The following is a 15,912-nucleotide window of genomic DNA, read 5'->3' as shown; positions in this document are numbered from 1 at the left end:
GGGAGATGGAGAGACAGAGAGAGGAAGGTAATAGAGGGAGAGAATGAGAGATGGAGAGGGAGGATGTAAAAGTGAACGAGAAGTGGAATAGTGGGGATATCCTTAATGAAGTTTTCAGGAGCCTCTTAAAAGGTCACGGCATGTCTCTACATCCCCCTCCCAATACCTCACTTACCCCCCCCCATCGCTATCTATCCCGCCATCAGCCCCCCCATCTGTGTCCATTAGCCATTCATGAACCCACTCGTAGCCACTCATTAGGGAGGGAAGGGGTTTGAAGCGATTGCATTCAGAGGAGAGGAGTCTGTGACCGGAGCATACTGATTAATATTTCAGCGTCTCCCGTCGAGCTGAGAGCAAGTTTTGCCCCGCTTAGGCTGTAGAGTTGTGTGTTTGTCTCTCTCGCTCTTTCTCTCTGTGGCCGGCTGCTCTCCCCTTCTCTCTCCCACACGAGTGAGCGATAGAGAGAACGACCCCCCCGAACACTTTCTCTACCACATACCACACACTAACCCCCCTCCTTGTTTCCCACCCATACACACACAGACAAATGTACAGACACACACCACCAGACTCAAACCAACTCAAACTGACCTAATTGGGCTCTTTTTGTTTCGGGAAATGGATGGAGAAGACAGAGGGGGAGGGGTGAAATCCCCCATTCCTCTCTTCCTCCTTACTCACAGCAGAGTGGTATCGCTCCTTCTCTCATTAATCTAGACAGTGAGACAAGTTACCCCAGCAGACAGGGTGTTCTGTGTCCTTCAGCCGCCCCCACCTGTTGAGAATCAAACTCGGCAATAAAGCCCCTCATTCATACAGTAGGTTGGCACTTCCAATCTTGAGGGTCAAGCGACCATAGAAATAGAATCCATTTAATTTCCATGGAAGCAACATGGTTCATACATTGTCCACTATATAAAGCGCTCTTACTGTATGTGAATGCACTTTAGTGTAAAAGGCAAGGTACCTATGAATTCAGCATTATCGCTTGGCCATATCACTATCTGTACTCCGTTTCAGCAATCTCTTGAAGAATGAGTAAGTCCTGAATGAGCACTCTCTTCCTCTCCAGTGTGGGCTTTTGGTTTGTGCAGAAATGCTGCTACAGTATGTTTGCTTGAGTATGTTGTGTAGTAGGTTCCCATTGAGCCGTTGTACTGCACGGTTGGATATACAGCATTGCTGTACAGTATGTGAAGTTGAAATAATTTATTGTTTGTTCATTCTCATAGACTGAATTTCCAGGAAGTGGATGGAATGGGCTCACTGGATGCGACATTTCCTTTCGTAGGATAGCCGGAGGCAAAGTCATTAATATTCATGCGTTACGTTGGGTGATTGGTTGAGCCTTCTTGCTGTCTGTTTAGCTTGCTCACCGGGATGAGCAGTAAGCACCGAATGACTTGGGGAAACCCAGCTTCAGCTTAATTAATTGTGAAATAAATTGAAGTCTCACCAGCTAGCTGCCATCTATTTTAGTTTCACTGTCCGGTCATTCATAAAACAAGTCCACTAAATGTTATTTTTACTGTTAAACAAACGGTCTGTTGCTTGATATGAGCAAGTTGATCCAAATCTATCAAAGAATAGGAAATTTGCGATTGGTTGGCTGAGCTAGCTAGCTACGTTTCAGTAATTTAGCTATCCTGCTGAATGCAGTGGTCAATGGATAAACTAACTATGAATTGAACATATTTAGGTAAAAACTAGCTAGTAGCCAGTTGTTGTTGCCCATGGTGGAATCATATCTATCCAGCTGTCTCCTGAAGCCTATGTGACCTGTCTATGTGCCCTTGAACTCCCGAGTCTAGACGCAGTCTAGCTAATGTTAGCTAGTTAGCTAGCATTGATAGCTGAGCTGTTTTAGAAGAAAATTGCTGAGGTGACTAGCTAACAAGCCCTCCTCGGCGGCAATGTTATTGGGGTGTGGGAATATTAGATATAACGGTCAGTGAAGTTGGTGGTTACTACTGGTTTTAGATTCGAGGGGAGAGAAATTGGCCGTCATTGTTTTGTGTTTTGGTATGGGCTCGGAGTGATGTCACACAGAAGGCTCAACCAATCATCCAACGCCTATCTTCCGAAAGGTCATCTAGAACACTGGACGGCCGTATAGGCTCAAAGAGACGGTCGTAACAATGCGTTTACATAAAGGAATGTCTCAAGATGGCTCCATGGCTAACAGACGCCTCCAAAATTAAGATCCCCAACGTTCTCCATTCACCAAGATGCAAGACCCTCTTTGATCCTCCTTTGTTCTCTTTCTCTATTTTCTTATTTTCCCTCCTTCCTTCTATAGCGGCCTTTTCTTGACCTATGATTCCGCATATACACTTACCCTTTTCAATGTCATATGTAGGCATACACCATAGGTGGGTGTAGCTCTCTGCATCTCTGAGTAAGTAGACTTGAGTGTAAGTGTATAGCATGCGGTGTATATTGTTGAGAAGCAGTGGTTGGTGTGGTACACAGGGCATTTAATGAAGTTCCCCAACACCTCTCCCCTATTAGACGGGTGCCCTCTACCTCTCCCTACTTCACCCCCCCCCCCCCCCCACCCTCCCTCCTCTCTCCCTAGCTGCCTTTCCCTCGGGGGATAGTTGGCAGGGAGCAGGCTGGCTGCTATGGAAACAAGGAGCCTCCCTCTCCCACAGGTCTCCTTAGCAACTAGTAGCTTGGCATTGTGGTAATGAGCGTGCCCACTGTGCCAGGCTCTTTGTGTGTGTGTGTGTGTGTGTGTGTGTGTGTGTGTGTGTGTGTGTGTGTGTGAGAGAGAGAGAGTGTGTGAGGCATATGTGAATATTTTGTTTGCCAGTTGATGTGAGAAGATGAACGTGTGAGGGAGAAGCTGTGTGTTATTGCGTGACTGATACATGCGATATACGTATAGACATGGCTGAGTTTTGGTCTTCAGATCATCTGTACCTCACAAGTAATGATGGCTACCCTACTATGTGTGCCTGTGTGGGTGCCTGCCTGCGTGCCTGCCAGCGTGCCTGCCTGCTTAAGATGCATTCGTGCATGTACACGCGTGTGTCTTTCTGGATCTTTGGACGCTTCCATCTGATTGCGATGATATCATTAGTCTCTACGCTATGAAATTGCAAGCAATTGAAGGGACTGTTCAATTAATTTTGCGTGCCATAAGGCAACCCGCTGCCGAATGAGTTTCCTGCTCTGCCGATATGAAACCCTGAGAATGCTGTTTATTAAAGTCTGATCAGAGGTGTGTACTGACCTTTAGAATGCGGGAAATGAGATTGTTGTTATTATGAAGGAGATTATGGTGGAGAGTGAGAGGCGGAGATAACCGCGTCGGCATTGAGTCCATTGTTGCATCGTCTGTTTCTTTGTATGTGGCAGAGGGTGGTTTCTATATAATCAAATCCACACTCCGCCCGCCTGTGGGCCGTTAAAAGACCTGACTCAAGCACACACATAAATAGACAAGCACATGCGCGCGCACACACACACACACACACACACACACACACACACACCTACTCTTCCTTGCAAAAATAAATCAAATTAAAAAAGCTGTAAAAGCCTCTCTCCAGAAACGTGCATGACTTTATGATAGCATGATGGCAGGCCCAGTGGAAAATGTGAGTCTGATGGATCCCCAGACTTAGGTAGAAGTGTGAGCTGTGAGCAGGTGGCATGCCCCACAGGTGGCCCAACCCTGTACACCTGTTTTGTGAACCCTCACAGGGGAAAGCGAAGCCTACCTCCCATAGCCCCTGTGGAAAACCATACCCTCTTGCACATGCCCGCCCCGGCACAGGTCTTGCCCACGTTTGGCGTGGGCGTCAGATGTGATTACGAGCTCAGGCGGGGGCTTTCGTCTCGTGGGTGTCATAGATGTCGTGTCCCCCTCACGCCGGCCAACTGGAAAACCGCCAAGACCATCCTGGCATTCCTTGGTGGATTTTCCGATCCCCTATCCTGGTCTCAGATGGTCTGCTAATCTGTTTGCGGCTATTTTTAGCCGTCAAAGCTCGTGCAGCTCTTGATCAGCAGTTCCAAACCGCTAACCATCCCCCTTGGTGCTTGTAGAAGTATACAGGCAGTGATTTGCCAGGAACTGGCTACAATTAGAACACAGCCAAGCAGGAATCCCTTACACCCTCTCCCCACAGACTTCCTGACTGTGGGCACCATGGCACATGGCAGCTCAAACTCTCAGTTGACTTTCCCTCTTTTCCCTTTGGAATGGCACTGAGTGGTGTATGGGATGATATAGAAATTCTGAAAGTGATTTGTATTGTCGTAAGAGGGGAAACTTGCCTTAGTCAGCCTCTAATGGCTAAGGTTCTATGTCTTAGGTACAGATAGTAGCCAATGGTCTGTACTGTAGCTCAGCCTGGTTCCTAGCCTAGGTTTCTGACAGGGCTTGCCGTGACTACACAACTAGACCTACTTGATAGTTCCGTGACTATGGACATATATTGGACCATGGCGATGATGATGGCATTGCTTGATTACTTTTTTTTTTGTCGTTCAGCAGAGGATCTTCTCCAGAGCGACTTACAGGAGGAGCAGTTAGGGTTAAGTGCCTTGCTCAAGGGCACACCACCACCATCTGCTCGGGGATTCGAACCAGCAACCTTTCGGTTACTGGCCCAACGCTCTTAACCATAAGGCTACCAGCCGCCCCTGTGGCGTGTGGCGGCTAAGTTAGTTTCTCACCTCCTAATAAGAGGTCTATTTTTTTGTTAATCTTTTCAATTTGGTCGCAGTCCAGAAAACAGGCTCGTCCATCTGCCCATCTGTCTCTCCTTAAAGTAGGCTCTCCTCCTCTAAAGGGATTGTAATTATCGTCTGACTTTGGGCTTCCTTCGCAGGCAACAAGATCTGTGTTCCTGTCTGTACCGGTGCCACTTGGGATAGCGTGCCGTATCCGCTTTGTTACGTATAGAGCCATATTTTAGGTACCATTAGGCCCTTCAGTCCCCTTGAAGCCCTGCCATCCCTCCACTCCACCCCACCCCTGCAGACAGAGAATGCTGAATGCACCAACCCCCCTATTCCCATTAATCTATGCGCCTCTACATTCTTTATTTTCCTTCAAAGGGGGACAAGCCGAGCCGTGACATCAATCACTGGAAGCGAATATTTAGCCGGTGCTAATTTCCATCAATAGCCTGGAGACAGGCTTAGCTGACAAAACTCATTCCTTTGCCTGAACAAAACTGCTTGTGTTTGAGCCTCCACCTCCCCCTCCTCTGTAGATGCACAAACAGGCATCACAATAAACACAGCCAGAGCCTCTCCTGGTCCCCCTTGATTTGTGCTTATCTAATGAATGGCGTGCCATGAAGAGATACCCATAGACAGCAGAGGAGCATAATGGCTTCTTTCTGTATGAAATGGGATTGATAAACACCGATTGAGTACATGGCGAATGGCGGTAAAAAGCTTCCAGACAGATTCTCGTCTTTGCAGAACGAACATGCCAGTCATCCAACCCTTTAAGTTATTTGAACCGGGTGAGTGGTTTCTTTTGGCGTTCCCACGTGAGCCCTCTTGTCTTTGGGCTCATCACTTGGTTCTGTTTGAATGAGCACACCCTCTCTCCACAAGATGGGCCCTAAACAGTTTGACCTGTTTCGTCTATCCCCTCTTGTGAGTATGTGGGGGGTAGATGGGGCCCCATTTTGAGGGCAGCCCATTGTGTGGCTCGGAGGGTTCTCACACACTGGGCTCCACGCTATGCCTCCACACTCCCACCCCACTACCCCCCTTTCACCCTCTATCCCAGCTGCAAGCCTTGCCAGCCAGCCAGTCAAGCCAACCCAGACGGTCTATTGCCCCCACCACCCCGCTCACCACAGTCTCAACGGCAGATTGCTACCCTGGGAGTGGCGGCAGAGGGGACACATCGGCATTGTGCCAGGCTGGGCAACTGGGCACTGTCACCCTACTCACGCAATGCCGGGGGTACCCTCGGGCAAGGACATTGGAAAGGGAGCCATATCGCCTTCACAAAGCTAGTCCAATAGAAGATCTTCCTACAGACAGTCAGACCTTGATGTGTCTAAAGCCAAACCTTACCATTGAAGGCTATTAAGTTGAATCGATTCTTCAAGTTGAACTGCCTACTCCAAATCCAAAATCAAACTCAGTGGGTGTGTGGGGGGAGGACTGAGCAGGAATCAATGTGAATGGCCAGAACGCTGAGGGGCAAATTAAAGGGTTTGAAAGAGAGGGGAATTATCGACAATGACCAGGGCCCGTTTTTGTTCATTCTCGGAACACGAACAGAGCTTGGTCGATCCAAAACAGGAAATCTTGTAATACTCGGTCTCGGGAAAAGGAAAAATCCCTTTCTGCTGCTCTGAGGCCACCTGCGTTGGAAAGAGTGTGAACGTGTCAGATTTGAGGGTGCTAATAGGTTTTAAGCTTAATCTGTGGGCAAAGAGTGCTGTGGTGGAGTGGCTTGGTGGGGAGCGAATAAAGAAGATGTACGTCAGGTATCAGGATCGTGGGCTCTAACGAGAGTTGAGCTCAAGCCGATTTGTCTCTCTGGGGCCACCGGGGTGCCACACCACAGAAATAGATTTACTAGAAAGGACATTCCCATTCAAGTCAATGTTACGTATGTGACGGGTGAACCGGCTGCCATATTGAATGTACCCATGAGTGTTCTGTGAACTTGATGTGGTCTGAGTGGCTTTGCCATTCTACTAATCATATTTGCATGTGCTACGCAGTCTTCCACTGGCTACAATTGTTCTATAATCGGACAGATGCCCTTTTCACAAATCACAGTGTAAGGCTACTGCACACTGGTTGTTGTTGCTTAAATACCCACTCTGTGATAGTTACATATTCATAGAAGTTTGATTTGACAACCTTTGATATACCGCACAGTCTGTTCACTTAAGTCGGGTGGGATCAGGCAATACATTTGTGTGTTAGCTCTCTATCTCACGTCATTATTTCTGCCTTCCGCCATTATGTATTGTATAAATTGGCAACGATTTCAATATGAGATAGCTGCCGGACCAAGGGGTTTGGAGTGTGTGCTCCGTTGTCATTGTATGTTTTTGTGTGCTACCCTTCATTTGTCTATTCCTGAAAGCCAGAAAAATTTTATGAATATTTAATAGACAATAACGTTTTTAACATTCTATTCTGCCGTATACAAACTCAGAGTGAGGCATTCCACTTAGCTCTGTCAGATAGGAAATTGAAAGGGTGGTTGTATTACATGGCCTTGTAGATCATGGACTTTCCTCTCATTGTCTTACATGGACAGGATGCTTAACAAAGGAATCTCCTTAGTCTGCCCCCTCATCTTCCTCCTCCCATTGATTCATACTGTCTCCAGGCTGCTCGCGGTGCACACGATGACCTGGCAGTGGACTGTGTGAGACGCCCAGCTGGGAGTGCCCCCGAATCAACTCCAGGATTAGCCCCGGAATTGTCTGGGATTACTCGGAATGAAGCGGGATTAGCACCGGCTGCCTGCGACTGCCTGTTTTGGGGGCGTGAGTGAGAGGGGCATGGGCCGGCCATATTTCCCCTGACTCAGTCCAAGATTGGGCGAGAAGCCAGGGCTAGGCTACTCCTACACAGGGAGGGACACCTGTAACCTGGCAGGGCTATTCTTAGTCCCTAAACCCACGCCCAAACAGGATGACTACTACTGAGAAACTCCGGGTTTGAAAACAAAACAGAAAGGCCAGCAAACAGGAAGCAAACAGCTAGCTGACTATGCCATCATGGTCGACTTACGCAATGGCTGTGTCCCAAATGGTGCCATATTCCCTATATAGTGCTCCACTTTTGACCAGAGCCCTATGGCCCCTGGCCAAAAGTAGTGCATTATATAGAGCATAGGGAGCAATTTGGGACGAAGGCAATCTCTTAAATCTCTCTTAAGCAGGTGGATTCAGGATTCATCAGATAAAGAGGGCTTGGGGATGATGTTCAAATCCCTCTCCCAAGTCTATAGCGGGGGACTTTTTTTGATCATACATGCTACGTTTGCAACAGATCAGAGATCATACGCGGTAACGGCTTCAACCGGGTCCGGTCCCATTGAAGGAGGTTCATTTTCATTCGGCCTTCAATCAATCTGTCATCTAACTTGATGGACAGCATTCGTCATGATCTGATAAGGTAATGTTCTGGTGTGGGAGAGACAGGTGTACCCGGACCAAACCTTGCTGAGCCAGGCTGTTTGAGCTGGCTGGGTATCCACCGTAGTTGCTTGAACTGTGCCGAAAAGATCAATGTGAAAAGAAAATATGTGAGAGAAACACAGTACAGTTTCAGTTGGCACGATAGTGTGAAAAGGGTAGTAGTCGGCGCAGGCACGTAGTTGCCCGCCTCTAACCGCCGACCGGGCATCCCCCACGGACTGGCACGGCCCAGATGAAAGAAAGGCTGTTTAGAGTTAGAGAGAAAGCTGCAGCATCAAACAACCAACGTCTCTCCCCATCCCCCCGCTACCCTTACTCTGCCTCCCTGCTCTACCCACCACAATATCATATACTCCCTCTCCTGCACGTTTACCAACAGTTGCCATGGTTACCCAATGCTCGAGGTGTCACAGCGAGGCAACCGAAGGGAGGCATTCACAGATCACCTGGATTCAGTCAGTCGCCGCTTTTCAGTTGGTGCCCCACAAATTTGATTTGTGTATACTCAGACTGTGCCGCTTCGCCGTGAATACAAATGATGTACGACACAATGGTGCCGTTGAAAGTATGAACGCTTAAATTACACCACATGTACCTCAATCTGAAACAATGGAATATAGTACTATAGTACCAATGTAAGACTTAGCCACACTAGGTGCTTTGGTTTCATTTTGCCGTTCAAGTTTCAGAATAACGCCTACAGCAAAAGCAGAACAGAACAACTGTTGTCAATCAATCAATATTTCTTACTGTTCACTTGGCCTTCACTTGCCCTTGAAGAAAAAGTCTAATACACCTACAAATTGTTTTGGGAATGAGAAAGGGAATGAACAGAGTCATCTATTGAGAGTTTATCATTGAATTTGAGTGTACCCCCAAAAAAAAAAAATGTGGGAAAGGCATTGACAAATGGTAAATAATGATTCCAGCATATTATTAACAAACACAAGAGACATGGAGAGAGGGAGGAAAGAGGATGAAAAGAAAGAGAAGCAACAAGTTGCAGAAAGCTCAGAGTAGAGAAGGCTATAAAGAGAGAGAATGGTGATAAAAGAGAGACAGAGATAAAAGGAGAGAGAGGGCGAGGGAGGGGAGAAGGTGATGGAGCGAAAGAGCGAGGGTCATAGAGAGACAGAAAGAGAATTTGGTGATAGAGAGAGTCTGTGTGGGTAGGAGGTGGTTGGTGGGCTCCATCCATTATTCCTGGTAGCTCCTAGCTCAATCTATCCGATCCATCTCCACACTCAAGCCATGGGAGAGGGGGGCTGGTGCGCGGGCCAGGCTGGCAGCCACATCAAACACCAGCCCCAGCCAGGCATATTGAACCAGGGATTAGCGTACATCTACCAGGCGGAGGAGAAGAAGTGGAGAGGAAAGAGACAGAGGGAAGGAGAAGGAGGGAGGGATACACTTCACAGAGATAAAGTGGACGTAGTGTCTTCAGTTCAGACAATCATTGGCACTCTCACCTGATAGATTGTACAAAGACACCCATTCTATTCATTCTGTTTCTACGCATTCAATCACATCCGATAGTTGAAATTCGGATCGATAACTTCAGAAAAACTGGGCCCTGGTGTCTACAGTTTAGTAGGCAGACAAGGCACCAGTAAGTATTTTGTAGACCCACGATGGTGAGTTGATAGCAGCTCTATAAGCATGAACACAAGCTGTCTGGTACGTATTGATCAGCGAAGCTCTTCTTGGAAGGGGAATCCACACACTCCCCAGTGGCATCAATGTGTGTGAGATAAACCTTTAAACAGTCATCAATACGGAGCAGCAGGCTTGGGATCAGATTGGCAGGTTGCACGTCGTCAAATTCCCTGAAACTCTAGTTTCCTCTCCAGTAGACAGTTGTTTCATATGAAAACGGGTCATATGCATACTTGATTCAGCTGATGTCTACAGATGAGGAGTTCTGGGAAACGCACAAAGGCCACCCGTACTCATTGCCTGAAAGTCACACGCTGTCCTCACCCAGAGCTAAAGTGTGACGTTTGGTGGCAGTGGTGGGATTCAGTGTGTTAAACAGTGAAAATGCTAATATACATAATATGATGAACAATGTAATGTGCACTCTAAATGAATCCATCTCTCTCTCTCTCTTGCCCCCCTCTATCTATCTATCTATCTATCTATCTATCTATCTATCTATCTATCTATCTATCTATCTATCTATCTATCTATCTATCTATCTATCTATCTATCTATCTATCTATCTATCTATCTATCTATCTATCTATCTATCTATCTATCTATCTATCTATCTATCTATCTATCTATCTATCTATCTATCTATCTATCTATCTATCTATCTATCTATCTATCTATCTATCTATCTATCTATCTATCTATCTATCTATCTATCTATCTATCTATCTATCTATCTATCTATCTATCTATCTATCTATCTATCTATCTATCTATCTATCTATCTATCTATCTATCTATCTATCTATCTATCTATCTATCTATCTATCTATCTATCTATCTATCTATCTATCTATCTATCTATCTATCTATCTATCTATCTATCTATCTATCTATCTATCTATCTATCCATCTATCCATCTATCCATCTATCCATCTATCCATCTATCCATCTATCCATCTATCTATCTATCTATCTATCTCTGCAGAACTCCATTCGACACAACCTGTCCCTCCACACGCGCTTCATCCGGGTGCAGAACGAAGGCACGGGCAAGTCCTCCTGGTGGATGCTCAACCCTGAGGGGGGCAAGATGGGAAAGGCACCTCGCCGGCGAACCGTCTCCATGGACAACAACACCAAGTACCTGAAGAGCAAGGGCCGGGTCAGCCGCAAGAGGGTGGGCAGGCCAGGGATTGGTTCTGGAGCTCAAGTGGGGCTCCAGGCTTCCCCTGAGCAGGGTAGCCCACCGGGGAAAGTTCTCCCAGGCAACATAGGGGGAGCTGGTGGTGTGGAAGGAGAGTTTGACGCCTGGACGGAGCTCCACTCCCGGGCTAGTTCGTCTACGTCGACCCTGAGCGGGCGTGTGTCGCCCATCCTGGCCGAGGGCGAGCTGGAGGAGTCAGAGGAAAGCGGGCTGTCCTGCTCGGCCTCGCCACACCTCTACCCCTCCCCCTCCTCCAGTGCCCGCTCCCCTGCCATGGGGGCCGTGGGAGGCCACTGTCCACCCGTGGAGCAGCTTCCCCAGCTGGCTAATCTCACCGGGGCAATCAGCCTGGAGGAGAGGCTCTTGGAGGAAGGCTACCACCATCATCATCCTCACCTGGCAGCGGGCCACAAACTCCCCCCGGTCTATCATTACAACCCTGGGGTTAAAGGTCAGGGGTCGTACTGCGGCGCGGTCTACAGCCAGGCTGGGATGGGCATGCTGCGCCACCACTCGCCCATGCAGACCATCCAGGAGAATAAGCCGGCTAGCTTCTGCGGCACCTTGCCGGCCTACTCAGGGACCAACGCCCTGCAGAGCCTGCTGACAGGGGGCCCTGGAGGGCCACAGCAGTACTGTGCCAAGGACATAATACTGGTCCAGGAGAGAGATGCCCAACCAATGATGGGGCCCTCCACGAACGGAGTGAGCTCCACCCGTCACAGCCACCACCCCGGACACAATGGACATGCAGCTCACAGCCACAACAGCCACAACGGAACTCAGAGTCATAACCTCAACCCTGTGACCAACCACAACCACAGCTCTCCTCATCTTGGCCACAACCTCAGTCAGAACCACAGCAACCACACAACGCACACACCGACTCGAGCCCCAGCCCTGGCCCCACGCATCAGCGGTGGCCACCTCCAGCCCTACAGCCACAAAGTCCCCTATCTTTACAGCCCCCCGTCCCACGCCCACCTCCCCGCTTCCACCACCCTGCCACCCAACCCGGCCGGCATGCTGGGGATGCCCCAGGACTCCTGCCACCTGGCCACCGCCCCCCACCCCTCACACCCCTGCCACAACACTTACCCCAGCCCCCAACACCAGGGAATGGGCAGTGGACTGTACCACCACCAACTGGGCATGGTGGGAGGCTGCACAGGAGGCAGCTACCATGGTAGCTCGTACCACCAGCCTCACCCCCACGAGAGACTACCAGCCGATCTGGACCTGGATATCTTCCACGGGAGCTTGGACTGCGACGTGGAGTCCATCCTCCTCCACGATATCATGGACTCCGGAGAGGAAATGGACTTTAACTTTGACAGCTCCCTGGCGCAGGGGTTGGGCATCGGGATGGGCATGGGGGTGGGCCTTGGGATGGGCATGAGTGGACTGGCAGGCCCTCAGCAAGCCCACAACAACCAGAGCTGGGTGCCCGGCTGAGACATTTCCCAGAGTGCTTCAGGGCAGGCCTCAGAAAAGACTCCACTACAGAGAGTGCTGCAGGCCAGCCCTCACTGCCCCTCAGATAGACAGACTCCACCCCTCCTCACTAACATGTTGGGGAGCACTGTGCTTAACTGTGTCATTCCTGGACTGAAAACAGAGGAGATGGGACAAACACTCAGTCGCTCACTCCCCCATACCTTTCTGTGTTGTGCTATAAAATGCCCCGGTCCTATCTCTCCCTACCCGGACTCTCTCTGGAGACTGTAGCTCATGTCACATCGGTTTTTCTCACATCAGCTGTATACTGTGATGACAATCTCAACTGTGTTGTTGCCCAACCTTGTCCCTTTCTCATCTACTATCATGAGACCTGAACTCACCAAGCACTTTAAAACAAGTGGGTCAGACTCCACAGCTCACTCACATACAGACCTGGGTTCAAATACTATTCAAAATCCTTTCAGACACTTTATCTGGGCTTGATTGAGTTTGCCTGGCGCAATGGAGCCAATAGAATTGTCGCAAACGTGCAAACCCCGCCTATCTTGCACTCCATGGCAGACTGCAGCAAACGCTAAACGTATTTGTCACGTACTGTAGCAGACAAACTCATGCAGAGTTTGGCTGTTTGCGATGTGGGTACGGTATTTGACATATCATTTTGCTGAACAAACCAAGAAAGTGCAAGAATCCGGATCTATAGATACATTTGTGGCATAGATTTATAATGGGGGTTGCTATGCTGCAATGTTTATAATGGGGGTTGCAATGCTGATATGTTTACTGCCAGTGGGAAGCAGGGAAAATGTCATCAAAAATGTCTGATTGATTGGTTATTTGGCCTCTTTGTTGCTGGCTCGTATTCGGTCAAATCAAATGATACATTTTGGGACAGACTTACAATGATCTGTGCCTCCTCACTGACCTAATTGAAAACTATAATCTGGTGCTTTACTTTACTGTGCAAGTGAAAGTGAATGTTATATTAGTTGGTCGCATTATGTTCATTGAATTAATCTTTGGAATATTCAGAAGACAAAATGGAAAATGGCATATCACCTTGCCTCAACCAGGGTTTATTTTTTCCTTTGTGGCGCCAGCTTTTCTCTTTAACTTTGCTTTCTCTGTCTCTGCCCCCCCCAACCACCACCACCAACAGAGACAAAGTGATCATCCCTCAGACCGACCCATTAAACTGTGCTTGATTGAAATTCAGCGCCTTGCTTTTAATCTCCAAAGTGATGCTGCAGCCATGCATCACTATCGGGGATCTAAACGCAACAGCCTCCCCTCCCCTCCCTCTTTCTCTCTCTCACCCCTGCAGTTGTCGCTAACGTAAATGTGCTGTTCTGATCGCCGTGATTAACACCTAGTCATCCTGGCCCGGAGGGAGACAACACTGTCCGCGTTTGTCTGTCCGGAAAGGACACCGAAGGGGGGGAGGGGGGGGGAGGACAAAAAAAACACAAAAAATAAGTAAACGCAGGTTGATAGTAGGTCGACAGCAATATAATCACATGATCATGTCCCTTTCCCCGTCCCTTCTGGCTGCGTGTGTCTTCAACGGGTAGTGTGTTTGTGTTGTAAGTCATCAGCATCGTTGTCATCATCTGTATCTTGTGTTCCCTATCACATGTTATGAGGTCGTCTTGGCTGTGTTTTGGGCCTTTTGGGAGTTTGAGTTGAGACTGGTTCTCTGATATAAGGTACTGTACATATAGCGGGAGAGGGGTAGAAAAGACCGATGAAAACCATCAGCCAATCAGATTGGCATTCATCTCTGTCAAACAGGGTTGTTGTTCCTTCTTTACCTTCCTTCCACACATGTCCACGTTCAGCGCGTTTCCTTTGTTCGTCGTTCTCTCTTGTTGTCGTTGTAATGTTGATGCTCTGAAGGGACATTCAGGGACAGGGTGTATATGGCATGGTGATGTGTGAAGGCGGACATCCGGATCCACACCCTATACGCTAGACTACGCCAGCCCCCATGAATTGGACCACGGTCTCTTTACTGTAGCTCTAGCCACCATACAAAGCCTCGGGACAGGAGAGAGCCATGGGTCATATTCATTAGGCCACACGCCGCACACCATTGCGAACCGCCTTAAAGCGCTTTGCAACGGAAACCGAAAATGTGTGTTTCTTATTGGACAAAGTCCAGGTTGTCCCACTCTGATTCAGTTAGTTTTTGTTCGTTTGATGCCTAAAGAACATGAACCAGCTCTCCTGTCTCCCTCAGTAGACACACTCTGCTGTGGACTGTACTGAATACTTCTAACAGGAATGTCCTAAAATGTACACCGTACCGGGGATTTCCTAACATGGACACCGTACAAGGGGCATATCATTACAGCCAAAGGTCAAGTATGGCACAGACTAGCAGGCCCTATCCTTCGAGATCAACATCCTTTATTCTAGGATGTCGTCTCTTGTTCAATCTCAGTCTGAGGTATGTGTGGAAGGTCTTGGCGAAAGGACCCCTTGGTAGGGCTATGTTTTAGCCTGTGCTAAAAAGGTTTAGTGATGCCCCGATATTGGAAAATAGAGTTATATATAATGTCAAACGTTATCATACACATATTTATTTATGAAAGAGGTGGGTCTTTTTCACCCCTGAGTGTGGTAGTTTGTGAGCCAACTCCAATTTCCTTTGCAATTTTTTTGGTCTTTGTTTTTCCCGCGTCACACTTCCTTTACAGTCGTAAGGATTTTATTTTGTACAAAAATCTATATATTGAGGATATTGTATAATAGTTTTTAAACTCAAAAAGAAAATATGAATTTTGTCGTCTATTTCTTTTTTTTAAAGCGAATGTATCTTATCTGGTGACTGTTAAATAAATGAAATGAAAAGAAAGTATCTGTTTCATGCTCTTTCTACGCTTGTGTGGTTCCGTGCGAGGATTTGTCACAATTGTGTGATGACATTTCCATTGTCTTGTGCTGGTGTGTCCTCGAGTCCTTGTTCTTTCGTATACCTGTGTGAGCGAATGCATGTGTTGTGTTGCATATGAATTTGGTCTTTCATTTGATATTATCCCAGGGTAATCTGTCCAACAAGGTTCTCTTTTTGTACATGCAGCACACACAGACTCACGTTGCTTCCAAAGTGTGTGTTTGTGAACGACTAGGTTTTTTTTAGTTTGAAAGAGTGTATGCATATGTTGATGGGTGTATGTGCATAAGGGAAATGTGTGTGTGTGTACTGTCTGTGTGTGTTTGTGCATGTGTGCCCTTCGGTGTGAAAGTGTGTACTTGTATGCTAGTGTGTCTCCTTCTGGATGTGCGAAAGCAAAAACGTGTTTGCCTGTGTGTGAGAGAGATATGGGGGCGGGGGGTGGGTGATGAGGGGGTGAGTGTCTAATAAGGCTTGTCATCCCCACTGAAGCTGTAGGTTGGTCACAGCTGTCCCAGTCCCATCGGAGGCGTTGTCACAG

General features: G+C 47.9%; 1 protein-coding gene across 1 annotated transcript in view; it reads left to right on the top strand.

The window, feature by feature from the left end:
• The window catches only part of LOC112246120 (forkhead box protein O6-like), a 43,217-nt gene extending 27,904 nt beyond the window's left edge, over positions 1–15,313 (top strand). The window contains exon 2 of the mRNA XM_024386068.2: positions 10,796–15,313. Within this exon, the coding sequence (XP_024241836.1) occupies positions 10,796–12,469 (1,674 nt within the window). The 3' untranslated portion in view covers positions 12,470–15,313. The remainder of the gene's footprint in view (positions 1–10,795) is intronic.
• The last annotated feature ends 599 nt before the right edge of the window (positions 15,314–15,912 follow it).

Source organism: Oncorhynchus tshawytscha, linkage group LG23 (genome assembly GCF_018296145.1).
Source record: "Oncorhynchus tshawytscha isolate Ot180627B linkage group LG23, Otsh_v2.0, whole genome shotgun sequence".
NCBI classification, from domain to species: domain Eukaryota; kingdom Metazoa; phylum Chordata; class Actinopteri; order Salmoniformes; family Salmonidae; genus Oncorhynchus; species Oncorhynchus tshawytscha.
This window is presented reverse-complemented; position numbering and strand designations above follow the sequence as displayed.